This window comes from Otolemur garnettii, unplaced genomic scaffold (genome assembly GCF_000181295.1).
Source record: "Otolemur garnettii isolate 467f Iridium unplaced genomic scaffold, OtoGar3 scaffold00107, whole genome shotgun sequence".
Taxonomy (NCBI): Eukaryota; Metazoa; Chordata; class Mammalia; order Primates; family Galagidae; genus Otolemur; species Otolemur garnettii.
In genome coordinates this window covers 2,185,356-2,205,495 of record NW_003852502.1, presented here as the reverse complement: position 1 = coordinate 2,205,495, position 20,140 = coordinate 2,185,356, and the positions used below count along the sequence as shown (strand labels likewise).

Below are 20,140 nucleotides of genomic sequence, written 5' to 3'. Positions count from 1 at the left end.
TAACCGATCTGTCCTGCCATAGAACGTATGTCATAATGCCGTCGTTTAGCAAATGAAGAGAAACCTTCGCCTTGGACAACCACAAAGCCACTTAGCAGTACAGCGTCTCATTACTCGGGAGGTGTTTTTCCCCTGAGCCCTTGAGTGGGCCAGTTCGGGCAGGGCAATCACGCCCGACATGTAAGTTCTGAGCAGAATTTTGGCAAAGAGGGGAGTCTTGGCTTGAAGACAGAGCGAGGAGTCATTTAAGGGTAGTGGAAGGGCGTAAGCGGGAGCTCAGGGACTCTAAGCACCGAGACTCCCAGCCGGAGGAAGGGCTGAGCGTAGTACTGGGATCTCCACATCCCTCCGGGGCTGGGCAAGGAGGACCGCGAGGGACCAAGGACCGGGACGGCAGGGTGGGTGAAGGCTCGACCCACTGTGCACCTTTCAGATCCCGACGCGGGAGCAACCGTCCCGCCCCTATTTTCTTCTCACCGAGTAGGTTCGCCCGGGAGTGGCAAAAACTCGGCCTGGTTAAACTGGAAGGTGCAGGAAAGCTGACTGACAGGCAGCCGGGACGCCAAAGAGCCGGAACGTCGCCCTTGCAGGCGCAGCACAGGCTGGGTCAAGGCCCGAGGCTCTTCCGGGGCGGGGCTCTCTAGTCGAAGGAGGAGGAGGGGCTGCCTCCTCACACGGGCCAGTCACGACAGACGCTTTCACGTGACGAGAATTGGCCAATAGGAGGTCGCGGCGATAGCGGCGCGGAAATTCAAACCCGTTTGCGGAAAGAGAGTTGGGTTCCATTTTTTCTTCTGCTTAGCGAGGTTTCTTGTAGGTGAGTTCCGACCTGGTGGACGCAGGGGTACGGCGGCGGCCGGTGTGTCTGCTGGCCAGCTGCGCCGGTCGGTGAGGGTTGGGGCGAGGCGGAGGCGGCTCGGAGCCAAGCAGCCGACGTAGGGCGCAGGTAAATGAGCTGGAGGGGGAGGGGAGGCCCGCTGCCTCGGCCAGTCTAGGGGAGGGGTGACCGGGAGATGTTCCTGAGGGAGTAAAAAGTGGGTGTGGACCTGGCTGGAAAGAGGGAGTGGTGGGGGTGCACACGAAATCATTCTGACAGTTTTCAAACCTAAGAGGTGGGGTGATATTTTGCTACCTACTTTATCGCCCATTTTTTGTTAAACTCGAAGACGGGGCGACATTGATAGCAGTGACGCTTGAGTTAATGGGCTGATGTTTGAGAATCACAAAGACGCTGTTGATAGAGACTGCAGACCAAACGCCACCTCCATACAGATGAGCACGGGCTCAACACCGTACATGAGCACAGTAGATTCTTAATACCAGAATAATTAAGGTAGTAAATCATGATTCTGTTACATACGCCCCAAAACAAACCTGCTGATGTCCAAGTCATCAATAAAGGCCTGTTATATCGTTCATATTCTGCTTTGAAAGCTCCTGCAATGTGAAGGTTTACTTACACAAGACAGGTGGATAATGGTTATTCTCACGACCAAAAACATCCTTATCTCTACATGTCAACTACTGCTATCCAAACCAAACAAACACTCCCTATTTTTAAAGAATGACTACATTTGCAGATGACTCAGAGAAAAACAATTATGGAAAAAGTGAAAGGAAGGCATTCAGTGGATAAAAGAAAATTAAAAATTTAAAAGGGGCAGGAATAAACATCCCCCACCCCCAACAGTGGATGCAGCAAATTTTGTGTTGTGCAGTGAATCTGGTAGTTTCATTGAAGTTATACTGGAAGAAAAGATGTACTTGGACTATGAAACCTTGCTGGACAAATCACAAAGACATGTCCTTTGTTTTTGTATACATAGCTCCACTAACACTACCCTAACATCTGCATTTAGATATGGTCAAAAAATAATGCTTAGTCTTCTGGGTTCCACCCCTTTTCTTGATGTTAATTAAAATAAGAATTATGACTAGTTCAATTTTTTTCTTAGAAATGGAGTCTGAGGATTTAAGTGGCAGAGAATTGACAATTGATTCCATAATGGACAAAGTAAGAGATATTAAAAATAAGTTTAAAAATGAAGACCTTACCGATGAGCTAAGCTTGAATAAAGTCTCTGCTGATACTACAGGTGAGTTTTTCTTTTTAAATAATAATTTTATTGGGTGTCTTTTAAGGTAAGGGAATGGGATGTTAACCACTGTATGTTATACAATATAATCCCAGTAATCATTGTTTACTACTGCAACACAATTACTATATTTTAACCCCTTTGTGTGGAAAATATTCCACAATTTTCTGCTTGTTTTTAAAAAAGAAAGCTAACATTTATTACAGTGTGCTTAGAGGTAGTTTTCTTAACTCTTAGTTATTGTCAGCTATTTCTGCTAATATGCCTTCTGTCAATAGATAACGATTTATTCCATTTCTTTTTTTTTTTTTGCTGTGAACTAAAAAGGTCTTACCAATTTTAATAAAATAATATATAGATTTAACATCAAATACTCTACTTTTTTTTTAGCAGACCTTTGTGAGGCCTTCTTTAACTTACCTAGTTGAAACATCAACCTGCTGGGGGTGGGTTTGAGTTCCCTATCTTCTTTCCTTGTGTTATTTTTCTCTGTAGTATTGATCACTTTATAAATAGTTTACCCCCGTGTCTGTTTATTATCTTTCTCCTCCACTAGGATGGGAGCTCCTTTAGGGCAGGGTTTTTATCTGTTTTGTTACATCCATAGAACTGAGAAAGGTGTTTGGCACTTAAATATTTGTTGAATGATGATGAATTGCGTGAAAGTGCCCAAAGTTTAATTGCCCTAGCTTTGTGAAATGTTAGCTCAGAAGTCTGATCCTTTACTATATTCCAAATGGTTGAGGTCATTTGAACAGTACCTTTGGATAATTTTGTTATATCTGTACTAACCATTAAATGCATGAAGATTGAAAAATAATTCAAAGAACTTGGGATCTAATTGTAGTGGCAGACTACATTCACTTTGAATCAACCTGGGCAATGGCAATTTTGTTGTCAAAGTCTTAGTAGAGTGTCCTTGTTTAGTTCTAACAGAGCTTGTGCACCAAGGTAGCTGAGGTGAGTGCTTGTTTAAATCCCATGACTTAGCTCACTCAAAACTAAACATGTAACATTATGTTAATCATCATGATGTAAGACATCATATTAAGCATTGAGGAAGGTTCAAAGATGTTTAAAACATCCTTCTAGTTGAGAATTTATGTATTCACTGGGCTACACTGTAGTGGATGCTGGGGGTTAGGAATACTGGCATGGTAAAGACACTAATGTCCGATGCATTGCATAGAGGAAGAATGGGGTGCTCAGAGATAGGAATACATTTGCAAGGCACAGGTAGAAACATTATTTCACAGACTAGTTTGTTAGGAAAGCAATAGGAGATAAAACTGGAAAATTAAGTTAAGCTCAGACAAAATTAAGTTTAAAATAAAAAAGCCAAGTTGTGATTGTACTATATTTTAGTAGAAAGCAGAAACAAGTAATTTTGTATGCTAAAGTAAAGATTTGAGCTTTGTTGAAGGTGACTGAAGCTGATAGGAAGAGTGATGGCTTCTTTGGGAAATCTGAATTTGATAATGCTTAGTAATGACTAAAGTATCCTCAACAGAAGACTGACATTCAAGTTGTCATTTAACACGACTAACATTAAAGAAAGTAAAAAGTACATTACAGTGTGAAAGTTGTGGTTGAGGTTTCGCAGAGAGAAAACTGACAGCCACAAGAGGTTCTATGAATTCTGAATCTAGACCAGGGTAGCTGTGGTTTTGTGGGAGCAGGAGATTACCAGGGCCTCTAGAAGTGTAGATAACTTGGAGAGAGAAGAAAATGGAAAATGACCGTGTCTGTTGCTTATTTTTTGTAGAGTCATTTTAGTTTGGTTGTTTTACAAGTTAAGTTTGAAGTATATGAAGATACTGTTGTATGGGTGAAGTTGTAAAGAAAGTTGTGTTGGGGTGGGGCAATATATTTAGTGAATAAATCATTGATGGAGAATTTTCCAAGAAAGTTGGTACAGGTAGGTAGTGATGGGAGAGAATTAGGTTTTCTTTGGATAGTCAGGACACTAAAAGCATGAACTTTTCTTAGATTACATAAAGTTTTTAAAGGCTACTGGTTTAAAAAAAAAATCACTTATTTCTAAGTTTTCTCTTTCCTTCAAAATACATAGCTTTTTCAAGTAAAACATACCCTCATAAAAGATGTATATATTGTAAATAAGTTCTTATATTTAAATGCATTGTTAAAATTTTTAGAAAGTATTACAAGGAGTTTATGTACAGTAATACTCAGAGTATAAGTGCTTAACTCCAATATGAAGGAAGAGTAGAATTTGGTATTAGTTTTATGTCTTCATTCTGTTGTGATATATTTTGTTTCCTCCATTCAGATAACTCGGGAACTGTTAACCAAATTATGATGATGGCGAACAACCCAGAGGACTGGTTGAATTTGTTGCTCAAACTGGAGAAAAACAGTGTCCCCCTAAGTGACTCTCTTTTAAATAAATTGATTGGTCGTTACAGTCAAGCAATTGAAGCACTTCCTCCAGATAAATATGGCCAGAATGAGAGTTTTGCTCGGATTCAAGTGAGATTTGCTGAATTAAAAGCGTAAGTATTAGCATTTTGACTACATTAAGTAATATGTAATTTTGTTGCAAAGAGGGAAAATGAAAACATGTTGTCAGGATTACTTATGAGAAAGTTTATTTTTTGACAAATACTTTTGCTTATAATTAGCAAGGGGCTAACGTAAACTCTTTACTGTGTAGATGTTTCTACAAATGTTATACATGTTTTCACTGCTTAAAGAGATTTTTAAAAATAAAAAATTTTATTTTATTTATTTATTTAAGAGACAGAGTCTCACTTTGTCGCCCACAGTAGAACAGCTCACAGCAGCCTCCAGCTCTTGGGCTTAGGTGATTCTCTTGCCTCAGCCTCCTGAGTAGCTGGGACTACAGGTGCCCACCACAACACCCAGCTGTTTTTTGTTGCAGTTTGGCTGGGGCCAGGTTTGAACCTGCCACCCTGGGTATATGGGGCCGGCGTTCTACTCACTGAGTCACAGGTGCCTCCCCAAAATATTTAATTTTACAGAAAAAAGCAATATCTCATGTCTTTTGGACAATAGAATGAAGAGTTATCAAATTTAGGTGGCTGTGTTCTTTTTTTAAAATCCTACTGGAATTTTTTATTACAGTATTCAAGAGCCAGATGATGCCCGTGACTACTTCCAAATGGCCAGAGCAAACTGCAAGAAATTTGCTTTTGTGCATATATCTTTTGCACAGTTTGAACTATCACAAGGTAATGTCCAATCCAAATGAAATGTCCAATCCAAATGAAATGTCCAATCCAAATGAAAGGAAATGTCCAATCCAAATGAAAAGCCTTCCTTTTATAACTTACCTCTTAATACTAAATCATATATATGAAGTGGCTATTTGAGGCCAAAAGCTTTAAAGTTGGTCAGGTGAGAATATGAGGGGGGAAATGCCACCCAAACATCATGAACAAAAGTAAGCCTGTGTCTGCACTATTACATGCAGGAAACATCTAAAGGAAGGTGGCGTTTATAGGATGAAGGACATAAGACATTAGGCTAGAACTTAGATGAACTTTTCACAGCACGAAAGTAGACATCAAGATATAGCCATAGCATTAATTGGTAGTTTTCCTTTAAAATAAAAAGCAAACTATTTATTTCTTGTTCATTTGGTTCTTCATGGTCTAGACCATTTGGGTAAGACCAGGACAATTTTCCTTAGACATTTTTAGCATGGCTGTTTCTCGGTCTTTCCTCTCTCATTCTCTGGGGCCTTAGGATACACTGTTAGTTCACCCTCTGGCCAGGTGTTCCTGTTTTCCTTCTGCTTTGTTTCTGTTGCAATTTTAATCCCATTTACCACAGTGATAAACTTATTATCACCATTGGCACAATCCCCATGGGGTGCCCAGAGCAAGGCTCAGTCGCTGGAAACTGTTCACCAGGTTTGTGGGTGGAGAAAGTAACCCAGAGGTAGCTTGAGACCCCTGTACTCTTCCCTATTCAGGTGATTTCTGAGTCCCAGTCATCTGAATCATTTTTTCCAATCTACCTTGTGCATCATCAGCTGGTCATTAAAATACCATCCCTTTATCCCTATAGAAATGGATTCTTCCTTCTTGCTTGTTAGAGTAAGTTTGGCCAGGCCTTTAAGACTCTCTCTGTTCTACTAAAAAAAAATGTTAAGGTGTTATATGGCCCCTCAATGGCAACTACAAATTTTATGTCTTTAGAACACATAAGCATGGAAAATCTTAAATCAAGTTACCTATTTTAAAAAGGAGTAAACTTTATCTGTACCACTGAAAGGTGTTGGTAGCCTCAAGGCCAAAACTGTGATTATTTTGAGCAAGGGTGAGGGATAGGCTGTCAGGAAACATGCAACCCCCCTGAAATCCCATGCACAGCCCTGTGTGTCCTTTTGTAGGGATGGGGGACATTCCATGGTTTTCAGCAGATTTTCAAAGGGATCTGTGGCCTTAGTTAATAAGCTTCTTAATTATCAGTTTAGTCTAAACCTTCCTATCCTTTGCTGCCCTAAAATTCTGAGTACATGAAATTCTATAACTATTCTCAATAAATGTAGACTTAACCACTGTCAAATGTATTTATATTTTTTAAAAATGTGTAAACTGTCAGGAGTTGAAAGTCATCCTTCATCACATACGTTCCTGACTGCCAAGTGCCTGACATAGCTCAGTGCCGCCCATGTGTTGGTAACGTATTCTGTAGGGTAAATCAAATGCTTGAAAGAAAATTAAGAAAATTTGTCTGGTAATCTATCCGTAGTCAGAAAGGTAATTATGGTTGCCCCGTTGTTTTGCTTTCCTGGGGTAATCACTTTATTACACTTCTGTTACTTCTGAAATTGGACAGTGGTGACAAATTAATGTACAATTATATTGATTACACATTACACAAAGAAACTATTTGGCATTGATTATTATTAGAAGAGAGTTGTTTGTGTAAGCCTTGGAATAAATATTTTTCTTTTAAATTTTTCCTGGGTCCTGATGAATAAGTATGGGGGGGAAGGGTGCTGGTGAAGACTGGTGCGTAAATGTGACAGTTATTTTTTTTCTTTGTAGGTAATTTCAAAAAAAGTAAACAACTTCTTCAAAAAGCCATAGAACGTGGAGCTGTACCACTAGAAATGCTGGAAATTGCTCTACGGAATTTAAACCTCAAAAAAAAGCAGCTGCTTTCAGAGGAAGAAAAGAAGAATTTGTCAGGTGACTGTGAGTGTGTGCTGATACTTATCTGTGGTGGATGGTATTGTAAGTAAGGATTTAGGATGACATTTCATAGAAAAATGTCATTTATGTAGTAAGTTCCAAATCTAAGATTAAATTGTAGGTGTCAAAAAGAGGTAAGACTTAGAATTAAAAAAGTCTTCACAGTGCTGTGGAAATTTATCCCTTTTTTTTTTTTGCTTATCAAACTCTCATTGGTAATGCACTAAAGTCAATGCAGGTGTGGTGGCTCATGTCTGGTAGGACAAGGCAGGAGAATCGTTTGAGCTCAGGAGTTCAAGACCAATCTGAGCAAGATCAAGACCCCATCTCTACTAAAAATAGAAAAATTTGCCCAGTGTTGTGGCACATGCCTGTAGTCTCAGCTCCTTGGGAGGCAGAGTCAGGAGGATTGCTTAAGCCCAGGAGTTTGAGGTTGCTGTGAGCTAGGCTGATCCACAGCACTCTACCCAGGGCGACAGAGACTCAAAAAAAAAACAACAACAAAAAAACCCCACGAAGCTCTACACAATGGCTTTTTGCTTTTAGAAATAGAGAATGTGCTTTTACTCTGAGGAAATAGTTTTATAATTAAAGAGAATTTTAGGAAATAGTTAGAAAATTATCTTCATAACATATTCATGTGTGCATGTGTTACTTAAGGACAAATATTTACCATGAATTGACTTTTTAAATATCCTTGTTTGTCATATGACCTTTTCTGTGCCTTTCTCATCTCCTAACAAATTTAATCAGTTTCAAAATTTTTATAGCATCTACAGTATTAACTCCCCAAGAATCATTCTGCAGTTCATCTGGGCATTTGCAGAATAGAAACATCACTTGTGATTCCAGAGCACAGGCTGCTAAAGCCAGATTTTTATATGGGTAAGGAAAGCAAAACAGTTTATTAAACGCATGTTATCTGTATGAACAAATAAAAATACATCTACATATATGTTTTCATGTAAATATGATAGTGGATTGGAAATGCATGTTAGTATTTTTCTTTGAAAAACTGGGGTGTTTTCTTTGTGTTTAGAGAGAACATGCCCCCACAAGATGCAGAAATAGGTCATCGGAATCCCTTGAAACAAGCTAACAGAACTAAACAGGTAAGTTAAATTCAATTTGCTTTGATTAAGGTGGTGGGAGTGAAGTCTTTGTTTATTTCCCAGTTTGTTACTTAATCTTTGAAAACATTTTTTTTAGTCGTGCCCATTTGGAAGAGTCCCAATTAACCTGCTAAATAGTCCTGATTATGATACAAAGACAGAAGGTTCAGTTGTGCCAAGTTTTATAAGAAGGTATGTTGAGTTTCAAATTTTAAATTTCTTATTGGTATTTGAAGTTTGATGGCAGAATGGTCTTAAAGTCTTTTACTGAGGAATAATAATTATAACATGATGACATTTTTATTCAGTTTAGAAGTAACTGAGTAAAGGCTGTCGGGAGCAGAGAACAAGTGAAGAAAATGACTGCATTTTCACTCATTAGAAGCATTTATCGAAGGAATCATTACAAAATCAGGAAGCATGCTGGAAAAAATACTAAGTTAGCGCGCACACATCCCAAGGGTGAAGCTCCTGATAGCTGAGCATTCCTTGCTATGGGGAGCTTCTCTGCTAAGGATCAATTCCTAGTGTGTTTGAGAGTTTCCATAACAAGGGGTGGAGGGTCTGGGAACAAGGGATTGTTCTCAGGAAAGACTCGCTATCAGAGGATCATCTAGTCACATGCGTCATCGTCCTGGGCCTCAGGAAGGGGGACAGGTTGGATGGAGATGGGATACTGGTCATCACATCCTGTGTCTTCCCTTTCCTCATGAGAAATAACAGTACAGCATTCTAGTTTAGCTAAAGGAGACAGACTTTCTGGTCGATTCCTAATTCTGACCACCATTTATAATATTACTTATACTGAAAAAGTTTCCTTAGTTTCCAGAGAATCATTTTGCACGTAAACTTTAGGAACACAGTTGATTGTTTTTAGTTGATGTCTTTTATAATTAAATTCATATTGTATTTTGGCCTTGACCAACTATTGATATTAACCATTTTGGGTATCAAAGTTAAGTTCTAAAAATTTGTCACTATCTCATCTTGTGCATCTCCATTTAAATACCTAGCTAAAGAATGAAGGAGACTTCCACTCCAAAAAGAAAAAAAAAACAAAACCAGAAAAACTATTTTCCTGGCACCTGTTATGGCAGGCTGTGCTAAGTACTGTGGGAGCCCACACCAGAGTTTATACTCGGCTTCTTATCCTTAAGCTGTTTTCAATCTGAAATGTAGTTACCCCTGTGTGCTTTTCCTTTCCCACATTCTTGCTCTGACTCCAGCTGTTACAGACTAACTTGCACAGACACTGGTCGTCGTCCATCACTCTTGTTACTGCCCAGCACCTAATCTTTCAGCTTAGTCACTATTGTATGGAAATTGTGTCATTTCTTATAGAAATATCTTTTTATGAGATGTTTTCCCAGCAAAAAAGTATGTAAATTATTAAAAAGCCAACTTTAAAATTGAAAAAGATATATGGGAAAGGTTGATTTCAAAATTAAAATTATTCTGTTTCATGGGTAAAAGACAGACCTTGGGATCAGAATGTCGAGATGTGGCGGTGCCTGGATCTAAATCAAGTGGAAATGACTCCTGTGAATTGAGAAATTTAAAGGTATTTCAATTTTTAAATCTTTATATGAAGCAAGAGTTCCTGATCTAGGATTCACAGAGCATTTTCTGGAGCATTTTCTTGATAGTTGCTGTATCTCCAGTAGTGCTTCTGATACCTGAAGATGTGAGGTAGCCCCCGTGGGAAGGGGCACAGAAACCCTGGACTGTGCTTCCTCGAGGTGAAGTGTCAGAGCCAGGGTCGATGTCTCTTAGGAGGTCCGTGCTTAAGCAGATTAGTTGGTGGTTTGGGAATATATGGCTGGGGGAATTGTTCCCCCCAGGTTTGTTTTTTGGTGTGTTAACTCATGATTCTGATAAGGCATCTTTGAAAAAAATGAGTAAATTGTGTTGGGGACAAAGGTGAGAGCATAAGTAATCAGACCTGACCTCCTGGTCTGACAGAGAAACTGTGTGAACTTCCAAGAAAGGAAATAATTTTAGTTCCTGGTGTCCTGTGATTTTTAGGGATTATATATTACTATTCTTACTGTAATTAAGTTAACCTCCTGGCATCACTGTGGGGGTCTTTTCAGTTTTGCACTTTGGTAATGCCTCTCTCAATGATTTGTGCTTTAAAATATTATTTTTTCCTAATCCTGGCTATCCTAGAGTACAGTGGATAATTGTGTCAGAAAGTATACTCTTCCAGATATAGACTGACTACTGTCTTAGGGTTATAGAAAAATTAATTTTGACTAGTGCTGTTATCTTTGATGATAAAATAACAATCATCATGATAAAATACTTAAATTTTTTCTCTTGTCATGAGGCATATTCTGTGTTGGAGTCAAACTTATTAATCTTTTCTATTTTATTTATTTATTTTTTTGAGACAAGTGTCTCACTCTGTGCCCTGGGTTGAGTGTCGTGGTGTCATAGCTCAAGTGATCCCTTTGCCTCAGCCTTCCAAGCAGCTGGGACTACACATGCCTGCCATGTGTAAAGATGGGGATCTTGCTCAGGCTGGTCTTGAACTCCTGAGCTCGAGGGATCCACCCTGTTGGCCTCCCAGATTGTTAGGATTACAGGAGTGAGCCAGCTCTCCCAGCCAACCATTTCTCTTTTTAAGTGAAATATATTTTAGCAATTCAGTGTGTCCATTGAAAGCAAATTGACAAAATTTATGATCAATTTAAGAACCCATCCCATTGCTCTAAATTAGCGGTTCTCAACCTATGGGTTGTGACCACAGGAACTGTATTAAAGGCCCACGGCATTAGGAAGGTTGAGAACCACTGTTCTAAATCAATAATTCAGGCAGGTAATCTTGCTGGGAGGTTTTGAGTCTACATGTGATTGTAACAGATGATTTTGCTAGCAGTCTTTTCACATAGATAAGGCTTTGTTAGTATATTGAACAGTAAGACAAATTGGGATTGCTACTGTTTATGGGAATTTATTTTTATTTGGTATCTTTTCTTTTCATATAGTCTATTCAAAATATTCATTCTAAGGAACCTCTAGTGTCAGATGAGAAGAGTTCTGAACTTACTGGAGATTCTGTAACCCTGAAGAATAAAACTGAATCAAGTTTTCTAACTAAATTAGAAGGTAAGAGTGACAATCAGTAGACTTATTTCTTTAATTAAGAAAACCACCTTATAGCTTAAGGAAGCAGACTAGCCACCTAAGAACTGTGTTTTGAGACTGCGACTATGTTCCTTTAACATGTATTTTGGTTCATTTATGTGGAATGTGTGCAAAGTACTGAATCCTGCCGCATGGGAAATCGATTTGCCTAAAAGGTGCATGAAAGGAAGCATGGGGATGAAGTACCCCCATGAGATTTTTTCCAGTTGGCTTGAATTTTCTGGAAATCTTCTGTGTCCACAGAAGCTGTTTTTATGGGACAACTCACACTTTCTTTTCTTATCAAATATTTGATTTTCTACCACATGGATACAGTGATAAATTTAGGGAATTAATTTGATTTAGGGGATACAAGGAAATACTTTGTGAAGGAGAAAAAGAAATTTGAAGAACAATTAGGATTTACATGAGGGAAATATCAGTAATAAGAGTATTTCAGGTGGAAGGAATAGCAGACCAAAAAAAACATGTTTCAGAGCTGTCGTCATGTGGTACACAAAAACAGACAACAACAAAAAGGAGCGCACTCAGCAAGACATGGCCACACATCAACATGAACACAGCTGTGCGACGCTGATGCACCAAGCTTTTATACCATGCTGCCAAAGCGTACAGTGGCAAGTTCAGGAACTTAATTGTCAGGCCTTGTGTGACAGCAGCTCTGATGGTTCCACAATTGCTCTGAGGCATGGACTAGAAGCTGGTGTTGGTGCTTCCCAAAGTGAGTACTTGGAAGGTGACCATAGGGATACTCAGCTGTGAGGTAGATTGCACTTTTTCTAGGTTGAGTTTGAGAACTTAATTATCAGATCTTTGTCTTTTTTTTTTTTTACTTTCAAAAGGACTTAGGAGGAAATTTGAACAATGTGAGGCTTTCCCGAATGTTTTCCTAGGACTTTGCTGATTTTAGTCTTGAAACTTGAATGTCCCAGAGAAAGCTTCAGTCCCAGGAAAACAGGGACAGCTGGTCACTCTGGTATATAGTCTTTTATTTTTTCACCATTTAATTGGCAGTAGATTTTTCTTCTTAGTATTTGGTGGAAGCTGTTTTATATTTTCTTGGCATGTACTATAAACTAGTATGATTGAGAAAATCTTTACCAAATTGCTTTTTAGTAGCATTCATTTGACACTGTTTTCAGTGAAGACTTGTTGAGTGTCACCACCATTATACCTTAATACAGTCAGAAAACCGCCCAAATCCAAAGAGACAGCTCAGTGAAATACCACGAGTGAATTCACACTTGTAACCAACATCTAACTAAAAACTTGAACATAACTAGCGTCCAGGAACCTCCTTGGTCCCCTCTCAACCAAATACTTCTCCTTCCCAATATAGTCACTGTTAGGACTGAGAACATCGTAGGGGGAAGTGGTGCAGTGTGTGTTCCTGGGACTGCTGCTTACACCCCAGTTTCTGGAGCTCATCCGTGTCCTGATGATATCTAGTTTGTTGACTTTTATTGTCATATAATGTCTCAATGTATAAATAGATAACTTGTTCATTCAAATGTACATGATGACATTTTTTTGTCTAACGAATAATGCTGCTATGAATCTTTTGACGTCTTTTTGTTCACATGCGTATTCCAAGAGTGGGTTGTTGGCTCACAGGACGTGCCTATGTTCAGCTTTGGTAGCTGGTGCCAGATGGTCTCCAGACGGTTGACCGGCATAGTGTTGCCTTGCTCCACATTCTCCCCAATTATTGCGTTGTTGGCTTTTAATTTTAGGCATTTTCATCCTGTGAAGTGAGGTCTCAGTGTGGTTTTAATTGGCATTTCCCTAAAATCTGCTGTTGAACGTCTTTTCTTATGTTTATTGGCCATTTGGATATCCTTTTGCTAAATATTGTTTGAGTCTTACTGATGTTTCTATTGGGTTTTCTTTCTTTTTCTCATTGAGTTTTAACAGGAATTTCTATGATCTAGATCAGGTGTCCTCAAACTACTTACTGTCTATGGGCCTCATGCGGCCCACCTAGGACATGTATCTGGCCCCTCAGGTGTTTTTGCCGCCACTGCCTGTCCTGCTTAGCAGCCAGCTGGTCCCGAGGCCTGCAGTCCGGCCCTCCAACGGTCTGAGGGACAGTGAACTGGCCCCCTGTTTAAGAAGTTTGAAGACCCCTGATCTAGATGCATATTCTTTGTTGAATTTGTGTATTACAAGTACCGTCAACTCACATTTTGTGGTAAAGACTTTGGATGAAAAGCAATTCTTAGTTTAAATGCATTTTAATTTGTCAGTCTTTGCTTTTGTGCTGAGTACTGTCTGCGTCTTTAATCTTTCTCTTCTCCACAGTCATAGTTAGATTTATCATTTTACCTTTCATATTTTAGATTTGTATTTTCCTGGAGTTTAATATTTGTGCATGTGTAAGGTCAAGTGTCAGGTCAGGATTCTTTGTTTCTTCCCTTGTGAATATCTGGTTGACTCAACATCATTTATTGGAGAGGCTTTTTTTTTTTTTGCAGTTTTTGGCCAGGGCTGGGTTTGAACCCGCCACCTCTGGCATATGGGGCTGGTACCCCACTCCTTTGAGCCACAAGCACCGTCCTATAGAGCCCTGTTTTTCCTTCACAGAATTGTTATACGTTAGGTGATTGTGTGTGGTTTCTGACTTTGCATTCTTCCCCATTTTGTGTTTATTTTTATCTGTCTTTATGCTGATACTGTCTTCATAACTGCAGTAAGTCTTACTTGTCTGTCAGTGTAAATTTTCCGACTTTGTTCCCCTTCCTGAATACTGTGGCTATTTTCGGCCTTCTGGATTTCCGTATAGATACTAGCATCAATGTTTTAGTTACCACTTTTAACAAAAGGGATTTTTTTTTGTTTTGAGACAGAGTCTCACTATGCCATGCTTGGTAGAGTGCCCTGGTGTGACAGCACACAGCAACCTCAAACTCTTGGGCTTAAGGCCCTATAGTTTTCAACCGTCCTAATGCTGTGACCCTTTAATACAGTTCCTGTGGGTCGTGACCCACAGGTTGAGAACCACTGAGCGATTCTCTTGCCTCAGCCTCACAAGTAGCTGGGACCACAATGCCCGGCTGTTTTTTTTTTTTGTTACAGTTGTCATCATTTGGCAGGCCTGGCCAGGTTTGAACCTGCCAGCCCTGGTGTATGTGGCCAGTGCCCTAACCACTGAGCTGTGGACGCTAAATGGGATTTTAGCACAGGTCTAATTGAACCTATAAAGAAATTTGAAACAAGTCAACATCTTTATAAATTTTCTAGTCCACTAACCTGGCATATTCTTTCATTCATTGAAAATATGGAGAGAAACGCTTTCTTTGTAGAGATCTTATATATCTTTTGCTAGATTTATTCCTGTATATCTGATAGTTTTTAATATAATGATAATGAATGGTGTCTTTTAAAAAATTATATTTTACTTTTTTGTTAGCATATGAAAGTATGATTAGATATTAATTATTCATTTTAGATACAGTGACATTGCTAAATCCACTGAATAATATTCCTATGGATTCTTTGGATTTTTATAGGTACACAAGTATGTTGTTTAAAGATAGGATGGGGGTGGCACCTGTGGCTCAAAGGAGTAAGGCACCGACCCCATATGCCAAAGATGGCGGGTTCAAACCCAGCCTCGGCCAAAAATAAATAAATAATAAAATAAAGATAGGATAGTTTTCCTTTTTTTCTAATCCTTTTCTTTTCTTTTCTTTTCTTTTTTTTTTTTTTTTGCTTTATTGTAATTGCTAAGACCTCCAGTAGAATGATGATTAGAAAGGGATGGTAGGTGACATTCTTGTCTTAGACCTTACTACAATGTTTTACCCTTAACATACAGTATGCTGATTGCTGGAGAGGTTGTAGCTACTCCATCAAATTGAGTTCTGTTTCTACCTAGATTACTAATAGGTTTTTGTGTGTGTGTGATTGGATGTTTGGGTATCTCTTGTATGTCAAGTGCTAATATTTTGTTTAGGATTTTTGCATCTACTATCACAAAAAGAGAATGGAATTTTCATATTTATAGAATATTAAATATATTGTGGTGGTGGACCTTTGAGAGGGCAAATTATAGGCTACTGTAAGGTACAATTTTTATGGTAAACAAGCTTATGAAAAGTGGTGAATAAGCTTCTTTTTATTAGTAAGACTTGTTTATACCATCTGAATATGTTATTAAGATTTTCCTGATTTATTTATTTGTTTACCAGTGAAGACCAGAAGCATTTAAATCTAGAATGGTCTCTGATTAAGCTCTGAGTAACAATTCGGGAAGGTGACTATGTTGCGACTTTATAAAACTGACTTGTCAGTAGCTGGCTTATAGATTTTAGATTCTCTCTTTCTTCGTTTCTAAAAGTGAAATATGATACAGTTTATAACACATTCTATTGTTCAGAATTAGTTTTATTATTGCAGCAAACACATTTTCAGAAACTAAAGAGCAGCAAGAACCTCAAGTTCCAGAAGGTAACCAGAAACAGTGGCAGTCTAAGAGAGGGTCTGAACACATACACCAGAATCCTGCTGCATCTTCAAATCAGTGGCAGATTCCAGAGATAGCCCGAAAGGTTCATACCGAGGTAACTTTCTTTTCTGCTAAAGTACAACATTGCTGTTGTTCATAATACATTTCTGAAGTTTGATGATTGTGTTAAATGTTCTTTTATTAAAGGTCTGTATACTATATTTAGTGGAATAGTTTATTTAAAGGATTTTTTTTCTTTATATCGTTTACAAATGATAAGCAGCCGTCATAGGTTCAGTGGGAGCATATGTCAGGCTAAGCCCTTCTGTTTTCTATATGATGGACAGGGGCAGGCGTTGGGTCAGATCTAGTCCCCAGCCTGATTGTGTGAATAGAGTTGTTGGAATAAGCCACACCCACCCACTCACTGTGTCTGTCTGCCTTTGTGCTGTAGCAGCCGAGTTAAGCAGTTAGAGACCACCCAGTCTACAAAGCTTACGGTGTTTACTGTCTGGTCCTTCACAGAAAACTATGCTGCCTCCCCCACCGCCCCAAATAATGCAGTGTTGTCTCCAACACTGAATAATTTCCTGCAGTCATGCTCAGATAAAAATTTAAAAAAGGTGGATTCTAATTCTGTCGTTCTCAAACATTTTGGTCTTGGGACTTCTTTATGCTCTTAATTATCAGTCACCTAAAGAGTTGTTGTTTATATAAGTTATATTTTCCTCTATTTACATATTAGAAAGTAAAATGTTTAAATATTAGTTGATTTATTAAAAATAATAATACACTCGTGTATATAAATACATTTTTATGAAAAATAAGTACTTTCTTAAACTATAATAGTGGCATTGTTTTACAGTTTTTGCGAATCTCTTTAACCATTGGCTTACCAGAAGATTGGATTCTTGTATTGGCTTTTGTATTCAATGTATTTCATTATAAAATGTCATACAGTCTCTGGAAATTTCCAACATAAACTCATGAGAAAATAAAAGTGAGACAAGTGTATACCGTCTTAGTATCATTATGGAAATATTTTTAACCACTCAGACCCCTTGAAAAGGATCTCGGGGACCTCCCCCTTCCCGGATTCCTGGACCACCGATTTAAGGAATAGACACAGATAACAAAGGTTGGATGGTAAGGATCCTGACAGGTTGCATCTTGGGTCATGTTAAATAAGCATCTCTTCCATTTTTCTTTTTTGGAACTTTTAAGCTAATAGAATGGTAAGGAAACTGAAAACTATTTATGGATCTTTAGGGAAATGCAAATCAAAACTACGGTTGCTACCACTTCACACCTACTAAGATAGCTGTTAGTGAGGATATGGAGACTGGTGGACCCTCCTATACTGCGTGGGGAATGTAAAGTGTGCAGTCACTTTGAAAAACAGTGCAGCAGTTCTTCAGAAGGTTTTTTTTTTTTGAGACAGAGCCTCAAGCTGTCCCCCTGGTAGAGTCCCATGGCATCACAGCCCACAGTAACCTCCAACTCCTGGGCTCAAGTGAGTTTCCTGCCTCTGCCTCCCAAGTAGCTGGGACCACAGGCGCCCGCCACAACGCCCAGCTATTTTTTTGGTTGCAGCCGTCATTGTTGTTTGGCGGGACTGGGCTGGATTCGAACCTGCCACCTTAGGTGTATGTGGCTGGTGCCTTAGCCACTTGAGCCACAAGCACTGAGCCCTTCAGAAGGTTAAACACAGAGTTATCATATGACCCAGCAAGTCTACTCCCAAGTTTATAGTCAAGAGAATGCTTAGAAAAGACTGATCCCAAACAGGTGGGAAGTAGGTTCGTGCTTTCCAGGGACTGGGAGCAATGGGGCACGGGGAGTGACCACTCATGGTATGAGGTTTCTTTCTTTTTTTTTCCTTTAGTTTCATAATTTTTTTTTATTAAATCATAGCTGTGTACATTAATGCATTTATGGGGTACAATGTGCTAGTTTTATATATAATTTGAAATACTTACAACAAACTGGTTAATATAGCCCTCACCACACTTTCTTAATTATTGTCTTAAGATATTTATATTGTTGGATGTGAAAATATTCTAAAACTGGATAGTAGTGATGGTTGCACAACTATGAGTATAGTAAAAAACCATTGACTGGTACACTTAAAAAAAAAAAGAAATTTGAAAGAGTGAAAAGTAGGAAATATTAATAGGATAGTTTATGCACTGTGGTTCTTGAGAGTATGAGTGTGTTGCAGTTACAATAGAGAAACTAATTTAATTTCTGCGGGTACTTCTAGTAACTAAAACAGTCCCAAAATTGAAGGGAACCTTTGTAGACAGTAGTTGAGTGCTCAGTTACTCAAAGTAGTCAAGGAAAATGTGGTTCTCTGTTTGATGGAGATATGGTACGCCAGGGTCCACACTTTCTGTAAAAGGCAGGCTTTGCAGGCTCCGTGGTCTCTGCTGCACCTTTTCAACTCTTCCATTAGAGCATGAAAACAGAAACCATAGACACTAGGTAAGTAAACCAGCATAGCCATGTTCTAATAAAACTTTGTTTACAAAAACAGATGACAGGCCAGATTCAGCCTGAGTCTGCAGACAATGAGTTGCTGACCCAGGTTCGCTCCCCATTGTCTGGGATTTTTACAAGATGAATTCTACTGACTCTGTCTCCTAAGGAGAGCACAAAAGAGGCATTTACCTTTCCAAATTTTGCTAAATAGTTTTTGGCAACATGTTGGAAAGGGAGAGATGTAGTTTTATAGAAACTACAGTTTTAAAGAAAGGCTTATTTTCAGAAGCACAGAGCACTATTTCAGATTCTAAAAGTTTTACATCTCTATTGAGGGAGGTGTTAGATTCTGTTTTGTTAAACAATTTCATGTGCCTTCCCTCTATGTTTGAGGAGAAGGTTTAAGGCTTAAGAGTTCTTATTAAAAGAATTATATTGAACAGTTACTGAAAGTCTGAAATACATACATCTACCTATTTTATTATGCTTTTGTATTTCATAGTTTATTTTCTTTTAGTAGTTGTAATGTTTATAAAACTGTTGAATAGGTTCACTAATTAAAGAACTCTAAATTGCACCATTTTTTAATTTTGTTTTTGCAGAAACATACTACTTTTGAGCAACCTGTTCATTCAGTTTCAAAGCAGTCACCACCAATATCAGCACCTAAATGGTTTGATCCAAAATCTATTTGTAAGACACCAAGCAGCAATAATTTGGATGATTACATGAGCTGGTAATTACTGTTGGCACTTGGGAGGCAGGGTAGAGCATTAGAGTAGCATGGGCTTCTGGGCCAGATGGATCTCGGGTTGAATCCTGCTCCTTTACTTGTTTAAAGACTTTTCCAAATTCATGTTATTTTTCTCAAAATCAGTTTTTTCATCTGTAAAATGGGAAGGGGAAAGTGGTTACCATACTACATATTTGTAAGGACTGCTGTGATTGGAGTGCTTGTCATATCATAATCTGCACTTACAACCTGTAAAGACCCTAAGGACACAAACCTTACACCACCACACGGAGACCTCTCTGAGAGAGAGAGAGATCTTAGAGGTTAGCATTCCTAGAGCAAGGGGCAGATAAGTTTTTTAGCTGAGGAAGCCTTAACTGGAAGGTCACAGTTTCTGGAAGAGGTAGGCTGACTACTGCAAATAGCTCTGGGGGTGTTGGAAGGTGTAGGATTTGAGACAATGGGAATGAGACCGGTGAAGGCCTTGGTCTGTGCTGACTCACAGGGAGCTCGAGGGATGCTGCAGCAGCCCCGGAAAGACGGTTCAGAGAGGAAGTAAAGGGAGTGGTACATGGAGCCTTCTGCTGGTGGCTGGGTTTTTTTTGTTGTTGTTGTTGTTGTTTTGTTTTAATTTTGGATTAATGTGAGTGTGCAGACAACTAGGTTACAATTTTTAAATCTATTAGGTTGAGCCCTGTTCTGGTTGTGTCCTGCACTTGGGATGTGTGCCCTATACCCTTACATTGTGCCGCTCCCCAACTTGAACTGAACTGAGTTTTTCTCTTGTATGAGTGTGAATTACTTCATCTCCTGGTTTCATATTAGAATTAAGTACATTGGATAGTTGCTTCTCCATTCTTGTGATACTTCACTAAGGAGAATGTGTTTCAACTCTGTACAAAAGATGTCAAGTCACCATCCTTTTTAGTGGCTGA

General features: G+C 38.9%; 1 protein-coding gene across 2 annotated transcripts in view; it reads left to right on the top strand.

Annotated features, from left to right (window-relative positions):
• Positions 1-1,957: 1,957 nt before the first annotated feature.
• The window catches only part of TTK (TTK protein kinase), a 35,848-nt gene continuing 17,665 nt past the window's right edge, over positions 1,958-20,140 (top strand). Inside the window, exons 1-12 of one of the 2 annotated variants that reach the window (XM_023517265.1) lie at positions 1,958-2,096; positions 4,387-4,609; positions 5,202-5,308; positions 7,136-7,279; positions 8,053-8,167; positions 8,322-8,394; positions 8,492-8,586; positions 9,868-9,955; positions 11,385-11,505; positions 15,958-16,106; positions 17,721-17,723; positions 19,075-19,208. In XM_023517265.1, the coding sequence (XP_023373033.1) occupies positions 1,958-2,096; positions 4,387-4,609; positions 5,202-5,308; positions 7,136-7,279; positions 8,053-8,167; positions 8,322-8,394; positions 8,492-8,586; positions 9,868-9,955; positions 11,385-11,505; positions 15,958-16,106; positions 17,721-17,723; positions 19,075-19,208 (1,391 nt within the window). The remainder of the gene's footprint in view (positions 2,097-4,386; positions 4,610-5,201; positions 5,309-7,135; positions 7,280-8,052; positions 8,168-8,321; positions 8,395-8,491; positions 8,587-9,867; positions 9,956-11,384; positions 11,506-15,957; positions 16,107-17,720; positions 17,724-19,074; positions 19,209-20,140) is intronic. The other variant, XM_012809518.1, reaches the window with a different exon arrangement.